The following is a 13,491-nucleotide window of genomic DNA, read 5'->3' on the forward strand; positions in this document are numbered from 1 at the left end:
AGGAAAGAAATCTGGTATTCATGTATGTCTCAAATGCATTGATATGCTCGAAATTCACCTAATTAAACATACTGTTTATAGAGCTATGTAATGCCTAAAATAGTTGTTTGCACCCTCCACTTCTGAGGTTGTGTAAGAGGAAATGGAACTGAACGGGGTAAGTAAACACTTAAGTAGCTGAATTGTGGTTTTAACTTTCTTTTTTTCTTGAAGGGATTAGTGGCACATTCCTCCTTCATGTGGGATCATTTTGCATTGCATGCATTGCTAAGTATTATAATTAATAGAAATTAATAAGGACTGAGAAAGATTAATTCCCTTCCTGTTCACCCACTTGATATGCAATATCTGACTGATCCCATAAAATTGTCCCTTTTCTGCTTTTCAAGTCCTCATATATTAACTGTGTCTGAAACTTTTATTAGAATATGTATGACATGTTTTCCATGTAGGAGTTAAAAATGAATGAAGAGCATCACAGAGCTCTTTGTACTTTATTACACTTGAAACTATTTTTGTGTTCCTTGGAGGTTGAAAGTTGAGGAATATGTCATCAGCCTTTACAGACAGGTGGTTTGAAGGCTGTTGCATGTTGTGCTAAAACAGGACTACATAAACATAACTACTCACTTTCTCTAGTAATAAATATCTGTTTTACTCCCATGAGCTTTGTGATTTTGATGTCATAGAGCTACATTTAGCCTGTAGTCATCAAGCCAAGTTCCCATTTTTTTTTAAAAAAAACACAGTGTTTTTAATCCTTGAAATGTACTAAATTCAGCTGGGTTGCATGAGTGAAAAGAAAAATAAGGCTTGCTCTGGCCAGGAATAGTGTCTTTGGTATGGCAATGTGCTCACAGCCCTGTGGAAGTCTTAGGAATAAATTTTTTCTCCATAGTTTTAAGTTTATCTTTTGTTTTATCCGTGTTTGGATCTGCAGGTGTCCGGAGTCCCTCCGGCCTGAGTCGGTGCGGCCGTGTCTCCTCCCCTGCAGGAAGGACTGCGTTGTTACTCTGTTCAGTGAGTGGACACCCTGTCCCACAGCCTGTCAACCTGGTAAGCCTTTAAGAAGTCAGAATTTGGGGGAAAAATTAATACATTGGCCTAGAAACATGTGGCAGATGAAGTTCACACCAGTCTAATAAGTTTTAGGGCATTCATCTGCGTGAGTTTTGGACCTGAGGACTTTGGACCTTAACTTTCAAGTTGATGTTCTTGGGAGTTTGGGATCATTTGTGAGCAGCTTTGGAGATGTGAATTCTCTTTGTTTGGGAAAAAAATTCCTTCTGGGTTTCTGCCTTCAGAGTTAGACCTCCAAGGCCCCTGTGCTGTATGGCTGCACATGGACTTGCTTACATATGAAATGTAATTTTCTTGATCAGCCTGGGTGTACGTACAGGGTTGTGCAGGTACCGCCTTTGCTTTGTGGATTTTCAAGGGCCAAACATGTCTTTGATCTTGTTGGTTAACTTTGAGGCACAATGAGTGTAGAACAAAGTTTCTTTATAATCATCTAGTGTTGAGTTTTCTGACAAATTTGTTTCATTAATTGTTCAGATGAAAGTCTGCTCAGTTATCAGAATATTTCATTATTGTTGGTAGTTTCCTTGCCCTTCAAAGTTTATCAGTGGATGCTTTAGCATAGTCCTTGTTAGATTTTACAGGAAAATGAGTTGCTTTCTAAAACAGTGAATCCTGTTTTAATTAGCAATTTATTTTTAGACTTTAAATGAGCTGCCTATGAAGGAGTAGAATAAATTACCTGGTAAATGACTTTGTTTATTAAATAATAGTCTACAATTAAAATGAGAAGAAATTAATTATTTAACCTCCTTGGCAGTGTTATCATTTTAATATAATTCTAAATTAAAACTTCTTAGATGAGGGAGTTTGTTTTTTGCTAAATCTGTTATTGATATGGCTGCATTGTAAGATTTTTTTTTTATTTTTTTTTTAATTTGCATTGCACAATTAAAACCTCAGCATGATAATGAAATTTCAAAGCCACTATATGTATGTGAGTTGTTAGGGGTGTTGTGGTTTTTTTATAGAAAAGTTGTACTTAATGAAAGCAATATACAGATGGTGAATTACTAATCTGATCAAGCAGGGGAAGGTATTGCCTGGCAGGTTTAAAATTAATTGTGTACCAGCATAAGATCAGAACTTAGACAAACACAGAATCACTAAATCAGCTTTACACAGAACTTTACCAGTTGAGCTGTTTGTAGTTTATCTGAGGAAATACATCTGAGTTTACCATCACACAATAAAAAAGCTGACATTTTCCCTACATTTAAATGTCATCAGACAAACGTCTGTCTTCTGGCAGAAGGTTATCTCCTGCCTCAGAAGTGCAGACAGCACTGAGCTTAGGGCAGTAACAGCTGGACTGACAACATAATTCACAAAGGAAGTGCCACTGAATCCAAACACCTGTTGGGGAGGCAGGAGCAGGGAGGTTGTTGCAAGTTATTGATTCTCTGCCATTTCAGATATTTAAAGGTGGCAACTGTCTACTGCAGTCTCCTGTAATCTATCTGTTTTACCTGGTCTTTGAGAATGGATTGAAAAAAGAGTCGAAGAATCAGTAAGGTGGGTTCAGGATAGGAAATGGTCTGAATGAGCAGCAGGTAGATTTTCCTCTTGTCACCTGCTTTCCTGGGGGTGAAAGTGGCCTGGAGAGGTAACTGCTTTCAGTGTGGATGAGGTACTCCCTGGTCTGTCACCATAGATTTAAAACAGGGAGATTAAAAAAGAAAACAATTTACAATAAATAACATTTTTCATCTTTCTTCTGAAAATAGATGGTGCCTGTGAGTACCTCTTCTCTTCTGGGCTTTGGTTGTCCAGGAGGAAGGTTAGAAATTTCACAGTTACTTAATTTTCTGAACAAGTTTACATGAAATGTTAGATAGTAGCTGTCCTCTTTTTTTCCTCCATGCCTTAAATCAGATTGGAAATGAGAAGGGGTAAAAGTGGATAAAATGAATGGTGTACTACACTAAGAAATTCCAGTGACTTCTACCTTGTGTCAGACATGATCTGCTACTTCCAGTCCTCATAAACACACAACCAGAGCTGGTCAAAGCGAAAGACTTAAGAGCTCTTACCTCTACAAAATTATTGATAGCACTGATTTTGGTGAATCTCAGAAAATTTGTCCTTGTTTTTTGTGTAAGCAGAGTCTTGTGTTGACCAGACTGGCTTTCCATCTGGGCAGGAGCAGAGAGGGAAGCTGGATGTTTTCTGTGGAAGCTGGACCTGACACGTCACATGTTCCAGGAGTGAAAAGGGATTTTTGTCCCTCACCTGGGAATGGTGGTGCAGCTCTGTGAACGCTGGGCATGGAAGCACTGGGTTGAAAGACAGAGGAAGGAAGGATGCAAGATCCAGGGAGGAGTAAGAGTCGTTGATAGGAATTGTATGGTGCTGTAAGGGAGGAGAATGGAGGCTGGTGGCACAGGAGTGGAGAGTGGAAACAGAGGTAAGGCACCCCTGAAATTCTCAAACAGCATTATCTGAGTTGCAAAGTCAAGGACAGAGAAGTTAAGATGGTCCTTAGATCTTGAGGCTTTTTTTTCAGGAGGACAAATGGTCATATTTCCATGCTGGAAATCAGTTTGGCTTTAAAAGGACAGTCCTCCACATTGCTAGTACTCTGGAAAAATTAGGCTATAGCAATTTTACTGAAATACAAAAATTATACTCATTAACATTTGTAAGGAATGCTATAGAAAAGCCAGTGAGGAAATTCAATTTTGAAAATGGGGTATGAGTAAGGTGCAATAAATGTTGAGGATAATTTAGTTTCTTGAGGTGGAGAAAATTACTGTGGGAAGCTCATTTAGATTTGGTACTGATTAATAGGAAGGAAATGGGTAAGATTCTAATGGTGGTAGATAATTTGAATGAAAATCATCACAAAGTGATAGAGTTCATGATTCTTGGAAGGGAAGGATGGCAATATCACAAGACATTTAAAATGAAAAAAAAAAGACCTTAACAAACTGCGGGAATTGGTATCTGCACCTCTCAGGAACTTGTTCTGTGCAGTCAGGAGTGCAGAAGACCTGGAAGGTGCAAGAAAACCTGTCCAAAGGGCTGAAGCCCTGCTGGACTCTAATTTCTCTGAAACTGTGCTAACAGCAAGCCAGTAGCACTGGGGAGCAAGGCATGTGTAGGTCTGTATGTAATTTGCAAGTTCAAGGTTCAAACCATGAAGAGGAGCATCACACACATCTAGAGAAGCTCTCTTTATCTTACTGTCAGAGTTGTTCAGGATCTTGTTTGCTTTTGAATTGTCATATTGTTTCACAAAGATTAGAAACAAGAAACCAAGGATGCAAACTAAGCTAGAGGATATTAGATAGTGAAAGTTGCATAAATGGATTGTAAATAAGGGGAAGCTGTATGAAATGTACTTTCTGTGAAATGGGGGAAGCACAACATGGGGAGCGTGCAGTTGCTGCTGTTGTTTCCTGTCTGCAGCCATGAGAAGAATGTACTAAGGAGTGTTTCTATTGAGTAGCTATTCCCATGTCAGTGAGGTTGAATGAGTGTGAATAAGTAGTAAAGTAATGCCAGAGCATCAAGTGACTCTTCTATGGGTGAGAAATAAGGTCCTAAAGAAGTAAAACTCAGTAGTACCAAGGCAGACCAAACTAAAACTCTTCCCTTCACCTCTGCTCCTCCAAAAAGAAAGGTCAAGAAAATTGTAGACTACTCATCCTAACTTCATTATGTAGAAATCCACAAGAACAAATTATTACTCAAGATACAAACATTTCAAGAATCAGATTGTAATAAACTGTCCGGTAAGGATTTATTGAGAACAAATTGTGCCAAATAAATTTAATCTCCTCTTTTTTTGACAGCGTAGCTGTTCTAATTAAGGGAAGTGGTAGATTTTTGACACATTAAACTTTTATCAGGAAGCTGAGGAACAGTGGCTTAAATTAAATGACTCTTAAATGGGTACTCAGCTGCTTGAAAAATCTCACAGTGGATATCACAGTGAAAATAGTCTGTTTGTGTCTCCTTTACTGCCCATTAGAGTGTGTTGATACACACTGATAAGATGCTGTGAGCCTTCTCTCCAAGCAGAAGAGCCCCAGCTTTCCTGGTCTCTTCTGTGTGTCAAGTGCTCTGCTCCCTAAATAGTTTTTGTGGCCTCAGGCGCTTCTGGAGATACAATGGACTACAGAAGGAATGAAAGTCAGCAGTTAGAAATGCTAAAACTCCTACCAGGCTTGTCAGATTCCTGGGCATGTTGTATGTAAGACCCTTGAGGGGTCACTGTACTGTGCCCAGGGGAGGCTGCAGGTCCTTGGGCACAGTGTTGTGCGAAAGTGAGCAGGGAGACGGAATTGAATTGGGCCTACAAAGGACTGGGTTTGCTTAATTTAGAGAGAAGACATAGAATGGATGCAAACCCTTACAGTTTTGTAAATTGTATGCATTAGGTGATAGGGATAAACTCTTTTCTTCAGGTAGTGGACAGAAGATAAAACAGTTTAATTTCCAGGAGTGATGGTGTAGGCTAGATTTTAAGAAAAGGCTCTTTTTGAGGCTGATTTGGCAGGCCCAAATCAGGCATGTGAAAGGAGCCTGCAGGAAGCTGTAGAGCTGTCTCAGTAGCAGCTGTGAAAGAAGCAGAAGAGGGATCTGAATGTGCTTTTCCTGCCCCAGGGCAGCAGCCGTGGTGAGCAGCCTCCTGCCAGTCCAGTGTCCTTTTGCAGTGATCTCACAGTGGTGGCACATCTGCCAGTGGAGGCTTGTATGACTTGGTATTTTTAAAGGCAACATTTTTCTTGGATCTGTGCTTGTACTTTGTGTTCATTATGTGAATTCTAAGTTTTCCTTCTACTCTACTACACTGTAATTTTGCTGCTGCAGCTTTGCTCTTATTCTGAGCTGGAAAAATAATACTCATAGTGGGCTTATTGGCACTGCTTTCCTCTTTCAGACATATTTGATGAAGTCCTTTATTTAAAGCTTTTTATGTGATCTGCAATCCTTTAAAGAGTTCTCTTGAAATGCCTTTTTACTTTTCTAGCACCTGTTTTTGGAGTGTGAGCATGGTTCCCAGAGAAGGACAAGGGCCATGAACAGTGGTTAAACCAGCTCTATTTGCTCTAACCACTTACACAGCCAAGGATTGTGTTTGCTTTAGCTGTAGAGACAAACAGATAAATCTTGCTCCTGTCTTTTCTGTTGCATTCTGTACCATTGATTTTGTGAACTGTGTTTCTAGATGGATTGGTCTTGCGTCAGCTCAGGTTAAGTAGAGAGTTAGCCTCTGTTGGTTACAATGGTTTTCCTATCAGGAAGTTATCATCTCTGATTTCTAGAGCCATAAAGATGGGTTACTTGTAGCAGCCTGAGACCACCAGGATGTGTTCTCAGGAACAAAACCTTCCATTATGACAGTTTGTTTCTTTGCTTTTTATTCTTTTCCCCAGTTAAGGTGTTTATTTTCTTACTTATTTATTTTCTCACTTGATTTGGTGTTCTGTTAAATAGATGATTTTTGATGCATCTCTTAGGCTGTTGATTTATCATCCTTCCAGCTGCTGTCTTGCTGAACTACTGGTAATTTTAAAGGAAACAATGTTACAGAGTGCTCACAGATTCAAAATACAAATGAAACACAGAGTATATTTCTAACCAAGGCAGCTATATAGCTAACTTGGGATGGCAACCATGTCTGAAAAACAGCTTTTTTTTTTGCTTTACAGGCAATGCCACTGCAGTTAAGCAGTCACGGTACAGGATTATCATTCAGGATTCTGCCAGTGGGGGACAGCCATGTCCAGACACCTTGTATGAGGAAAGAGAATGTGAAGATGTTCCCATCTGTCCAGTGTATAGGTAAAAACTGTTAGCTTGGAATCAGTCTCTAGTGGGTGTCCACTTCTCTAGAAATGACTCTTGTCCTGCACAATTTTAACCAGAAAATAACATAATGTTGGAAAATTCAGTTTAAAACAAATAATGTACCTTGCAAAATGCGTAAAAGTGGAGTTCAAACCGGAGATTTCAGTAGATCTGGCATCATCAGAATGAGCACCAACAGACACAGCTCCTAGAAATAGTAACCTCAGGGTCTGATGTGTGTAAGGAAGCTGTTACTGGGAACTTCCCCCTCATTGTATCTAAAAATCAATGTGAGCTATTTTGGGACCACAAGCCCTAGAGTGCCTTAATCATAATTGCATGCTTATTGCAGAAACTCTTGTCTTTTCCCCTGGTACTCTCACTCCAGTGAATACTATGCACTTAAAAAGTTCTGATTAGACAAATAATACAATAGAGCAGTTACTCACTGCTCTTCATTAAGATTCTGTGGCCCATCTGTTGTGCAATATTAGTAAATAGAAAAGCATTATATCTTTGCATACAAATCTTCAGCCTGCACATCCCACAGGAGATGGTCCTGGAGCAGAGTGTGGAGCTGAAGGCAGTGCAGGGCAGGGGACAACGCTCTGCTCTGCCTGGTGCCATGGAAAACTGCTTCCCATGGCTGGCACACCTGTGAGCACGGAAAACAGGCTGGGAACAGCATCAGTTGTATGAGAGCAGGAGGAGAGCCTGGTGACAAAGCCCACTGGAGCCATTTCCTGTGTACCTTACCTAAGTTTGAAACACGCCCTGCAAAATGAGAAAGGGGGACGTTGTTGGATAAGGATGTGCTGAGCCTGGCATCTGAATTCCAGTTCCCGGTGCTTGTGTCAGGAGTAATTACAGCTCTGTGACTCTAAAGTCCCCACAGCATGATTATTATGATTATTATTATTATGATTGGTAACTGGAGCTTGTGCTCAGATTTGTTCCCTGTTTCCCAGTTGTAAGAATGTCACTGTTGGCTGTTCCCTCTGCAGGTGGAAGAGCCATCGCTGGAGCCCCTGTGTGCTGGTGCCAGACTCGGTGAGACAGGGCCTGCCCGGGCAGAGCGAGGCGTGTGGGCACGGGCTGCAGTCCAGGGGTAAGAGTCCTCCATCCAGCCCCAGTGTCTGAGGTGTTGGATATGGCATTGAAGTAGGGTCTTTGCTTTTTTTTTTGCAATAGGTAATTTGGAAACTAGCTGGAGTACTTTATGAAATAAAGTGTTTTGGGAACTGCTTCCATTATAGTTCTGCTGTGCTGGGCATTAAAGTAGCACTAACACAATAGCTTGGAGTATAGGAGGAGATTTGTGCTTGATGTTCAAATATCTTAACCTGCTTTTCTGCCCAAAGCTGAAGCATGTGAGCTTTAAATGAATTATCTATAGGCCTTTATGAAGTAATCCATTTTTTGTGCTAAAAATGGAAAGGGTAATTTCCTTATGATTTTGAATTTTACTAATGATTTGCCTGAGGCCTGATTTTCATTAAGACTGTTGAAGAAGTTCAGCATGGGTAAAGGCTTTGGGCTCCTGCCCTTGGCATAATTAAGCACTTAGAAATTAGGTCCCATTGTCTGAACAGAAGTGTTGAGAAGAATGTTCAGAGTCTGCATCAGTCTGTAGTAGTGCCTGCAGATGGCTGGAGATGTGGCTGTTATCATTCTCCTGGGAAATACAATGAAACCTTTAACAAAAGGTTATTTTTATTGAAAAAAAATTGCTATACAGGTATGCTAACTGAGGAAACTTGACATAATAATTTACTCCTTCACAAAGGTAGAAGCTATTCTTTAAAGATGAAATGAATTTCTTATGTAATCTGGAAACAAAGGAAAAGAAAGAAAAGCCCTGACAGTATGTGGGATGTATCTGAAAGAAGAAATCTGTTTTAAACTAAAACTCAAAGGAGTAAATATCTTTAACTAGGTTTTGACCACAAACCTTTCCACAAAGTTTCCAAATCTGTAAATTTTATTGTTCAGTCTGTGTGAAGAGATGGTAATCTTTATGTTCTAGTAGGTGCATGAACTTTGTTAATCTTACTCTGACAGAATTAGAAGTATAATAGAAGAGCATCACACTTGCTTTTACTCTGTGGAGAGCCCTCCAATAATTGCCTAGGCTATGTGCTGTGCTAGGGTAATTGTGAAAAACCTACCTTGGTGAGTTTAAGCAAAAATCATTTCAATGCCACGTTCACTTTTTGTAATTAACTGTGGCTTTGTAACAGCTTCATAATTACATGTAGTGATAGAACCACTCTGCTGAGTATTATTAAAGATGAGTGGGGTCTCAGGAAAATGAGATCTCAGATGAAACCCATGGAAGAAGATTTTAAAAGATATTTTGTTTGAACAAGAGGAGTGATCTCCACAGAGAAGGCAGCTGAAACTCATCTGCTAACCCTGACCATACTGTGTCTGGAAAAGAAGCTGCTGGGTTTTCAGCAATTCTGTATCTTACCTGTAGAAGTGTTTAGTAAGGGAAACTTTCATGAAGGTTTTGTTAGTTCCTCTTCTTGCTGCTACTTGAACTCAGGAGTGTGCAGAGTGCCCTGTGTTGTCAGGGACCAGCTCTTTAGGCAGAGGAGGTGTTTCCTTACATGCCTTGGAGACACTGAACACTCAATAAAAAAAAGGTCTTGAGCAGCCTTTTCTAACTTTGAGATTGACCCTGCTTAGAGCAGGCATCGGATCCTCAGAGGTCCCTTCTGTCCTAAATTATGTTTTACGATACTGTGAGTCTGTGGGTGTTTTCAGGGGAATCTGTGCCATCAGTAGAAGAATCCCAGGTGTAAGAGATAGATGCTGCCTTCCTGCAATATTCAGGCATCCTGTGAATGAGCTTGCATTCGAGGTATCACCACCCCTCCACAGAGTAATTGCCTTACATAATGTAGCCAGTAAGTGCTTCTTCTCCAAGGAGTATTCATACGAATTTGCCTGGTTCCTTTTTTACCATGTGACAGCAATTACCCTTTTACCTCTAAAATAATCAGTCTTCCTGTCCCTTGGAGCATCCATTTCTTAGATTTTTTTTTCTGTCCATACCCTGACTGTAGTATAAAAAAGAGGATTTTAGTTTTCAGTGACTGTCATGTCTAGGCAATTATATAAGGACACTGAATTCATATGAATTATTTCTAAAGAAAACCAGTATGTGTTTATGTGTACCTATTTAGGACAATGATTGTACTGAGGGAAAATGAGGTCTGAAATGACTTTCAAGCTCCATTCTTTCTCTCGGCTAGATTCTGAGATAGATACTTAGAGATCCTCTTCCATGAGCATTTTCACTGAAATTGCATGTAAACGTACTGTGTAATATGCAGAGGATATCAGAGTTTGTGAATAATAAGCAGAATAGCTAAGGAGATGACAGCTGTCTGAAGTTTTTATGGTTTTATCTTGGAAAGATATTACACTAATTACAATTGCCTTTCATTTCTTACATCACCTTCAGTGGACTAATTTATTCAAGAAGCAATGCTATAGGAAAGAGAAAAGTAGCCTTTACAACTAATAAATATAGTTAAACTTAGTTGAGGCAAAAAGCCCCCAACACAGGGCACTCAAGTAAAACAGGATGAGGATGTTACAGAGGACAACATTACTAACAGTGAATGAGGAGCTTTGCAAACTTTGGTGTTGCTGTACGGCTGTCATTTGCCTCCACCAGGGACTTATTTACTAGGAGGTGTCAAGGCTGTGAGGAAAGGTCCTGCAGAGGGGTGGGGCCACTCCCAGGCACAAATACAGACTGGGTGAAGCATGGATTGAGAGCAGCCCTGGGAAGGACTTGTTCGATGAGAAGCTCAACGTGAACTGGCAACGTGCCCTTGGAGCCCAGACACCCAACCTTGTCTCAGGCTGGACCTGTTGGAGCTGGTCCAGGGGAAATCACAGAGATGCTCAGAAGACTCAAGAACCTCTGCTGTCAAGGCAGGCTGAGAGCTGGGGTTGTTGCCTAGAAAAGAGAAGGCTCCAGGGAGATGTTGGAGCCCCATGCAGTGCCCTGAGGGGTCTTCAAGAGAGCTGGAGATGGCATGGAGTGATAGAGTGAGGGGGAATGGCTTTAAACTGACTAAAAGTAGAGCTGGAAGAAAGTCTTCACTTTGAGAGTGGTTAGACCCTGGTACAGGATGCCCAGAGAAGTTGTGGATACCCCCATTTCTGAAGTGTTCAGGGCCAGGTTGGATGGGTCTTGGAGCAACCTGGAATAGTGGAAGGTGTCCCCACCCATGGCAGGGATAGAATGAGATGAGCTGGATGGTTTCCACTTCAGACCATTCCATGATTTCATGGGAATCACTGCTTCTTCAGGTGCTGTTTGGCGACTTTCCTGGTCTCAGATGTTTGTGATGGAGGATCCTTCAGGAGTGGCCTCTGCTTTCAGTGCTGACATGAGGAGCCACCTGGGACATACACAATTTTTGGGAAAAAAACGTGTTGCTCATTACAGGGGATTGTTAAGGTTTAATTAGTGGATCGAAAGCCTGTTTCAAGCAAGTGTCTTTGAAGGTTGCTTCAAACTCCATTGGTAGTGTAAATAGGTATTAAAGACCAGATGGGTCTAATGAGACTCTGCTTTAAAAACTGGTCCTGGAAATACATTGACAACATGATTATGAAAAAACGAGTTACTTTCCAAAAGCAAGGAGAAGCTACAGCAATGGAAAATGCCATGTCTTATTTCTCCTGCTCCTGCCACTTTGCTTTGATTCATTTGGAGTATTTGACCATATTTTCCCCTGTTGATGAGACCGTAATTCCTTCTCAGAGCTGTAGTCCCCATCTCAAAAATACAGAAATGTTGTGACACAGAGCAGGAAATATTTTTAGAGATAGTTTATTGATTTATGTACAGGAAAACAACAGTGCAGACTCACCAATGAAGTAATAAGAAGCTACTCCTTTGCTTTAGAGAGCAGAACTCTCCCTGTCTCACCAGAGGTCTTGGGGTGGATCAATCCTGGACAGCCCCATTGAGCACCTCTGGAGTGTATTTCTTCTGGTTGCCCTGCTGTCAGACCACACAGGATGTGTTTCCTTTCCTGCTTTAGCTGGGTTGTAAATTCACATCACATGGACTTTACTAAGATGGTTAGTGTTAAATATAATCTGTTACAGTTGAAAAGTTGATGTATGAATTGACAGTGAAAATGTGGGATGCAGGCAGCACCAGACTCAGGCCATTTAAGATTCCTGTCTCCATTGCAGGCTTCTGGCTTTTGCTCTGGAGCTTTCTGATAGCTGTAGGGACATTGCAGACAAGACTGGTTTTAGACAGATTCAGACCAGGAGCTTATCATCATAAGAAAAAAACGGTAACAGTCTGAGTTTCTTTAGTGTGTCTAAATGCAGTGATAATTCCAGTGAAATCTTATATAAGACATAGGCAGTACTGTGATCACAAGTCTAATAGTGACCAAGTTAATGCATCATATGAAGCAAGATGCAAGGATGAGCTTAGATATAGCCTAAGATTGTATCTACACAAATATTTTAAACATGCTTCCTTTAGCTGTATTATCTTATGTATTGTCCATCAGTAACTCAGTAATGGCCATATATACTGTTGTTGTTTCTCCTGCAATTATTTTATGGCAACCTCTTTATAATGAGCTGTGCCATCAAAAAAGTATCAGTGTAGTTTTTTTTTTCCCTCATAAGAGAAGTCATCCAACAGTTCTTATTTTCTGTTTTCTAGATAGTTAATATAACTGCTGATTAGCTAAATTAACACATCATTGTGATTTGAGCTGCTGAATGCTTTTGCACAGAATTACCAATTTCAGGAGGTACATATTAGAATCTTGTGACAATTTACAGGCTGAAGGCAATGTGACAACCTGAAGTTTACAAGGAATGCAATTATGATAGTAAACGTGGCAGAGACTCAACTGCTTCAGTTTGCTGGTGATGTTTTTTGGGCAGGGCTATTGGTGCAGTCCTGTGTCAGTGTGTCCAGCTGACAGCAGCTTACCTGTCATCAGCAGCTCCTTCCAGTATTAGAGAGGAGGCAGGACAATGGCACCTTGAGTCTTATTCTGAGTGAAAAACTGCATGTTCATTTGTTGGTCAGTGTTCTTCCTGGTGGTTCTCCTCCAGGGTGTAACAGGTGGTTACAGGGACACAGAGTGCAGTGAGCTGAACTTGAATGGTCCCAGCCGGAGTCCTGGTCTGGAAGACACCTTCCTGGCAGCTGGTAGCATTGGGAGCAAATAATTGAGGGGAAAAATAATTACCAGGGTAAAGACAGGAACTGAGTCTTGTTTGTGATACTTTTGAAAAGAACGTGAAGCAGAGTTTGTCTAGGATGGCACTGAGGTTCAGCAAGGAGATTGCCTTTCCAGAATGAAGAGCCTTGGTCTGTTCATCAGCCATGTCTGCCCAGGGCTTCAGCAACACTTTACAGATACAATTACTCTACATCATGTTGCAAATTCACAAAGATGCGTTATCTTGTTTTCCTCTTGTCACTAACAGTGCCTTTTTAGCTTAAAAACACATGGAGAGTACTAAGATGGTAAGAAACAACCAAACCAGAATTGATTTGCTATTATTGTTTTTGATAATCTGATTTCTTTGCTTGACAAGGCA

At 40.6% G+C, this 13,491-nt stretch overlaps 1 protein-coding gene across 6 annotated transcripts in view; it reads left to right on the forward strand.

Moving 5' to 3' along the window:
* The window catches only part of THSD7B (thrombospondin type 1 domain containing 7B), a 298,549-nt gene that overhangs the window by 166,994 nt on the left and 118,064 nt on the right, over positions 1 to 13,491 (forward strand). For all 6 annotated transcript variants that reach the window (XM_086898690.1, XM_086898691.1, XM_086898693.1 and 3 more), the window contains 3 exons: positions 941 to 1,056; positions 6,741 to 6,873; positions 7,884 to 7,987. In XM_086898690.1, coding sequence (XP_086754816.1) covers positions 941 to 1,056; positions 6,741 to 6,873; positions 7,884 to 7,987 — 353 coding nt within the window. The remainder of the gene's footprint in view (positions 1 to 940; positions 1,057 to 6,740; positions 6,874 to 7,883; positions 7,988 to 13,491) is intronic.

The sequence above is a fragment of the Cyanistes caeruleus genome, chromosome 7, assembly GCF_971803275.1.
Source record: "Cyanistes caeruleus chromosome 7, bCyaCae1.hap1.1, whole genome shotgun sequence".
Classification (NCBI taxonomy): domain Eukaryota; kingdom Metazoa; phylum Chordata; class Aves; order Passeriformes; family Paridae; genus Cyanistes; species Cyanistes caeruleus.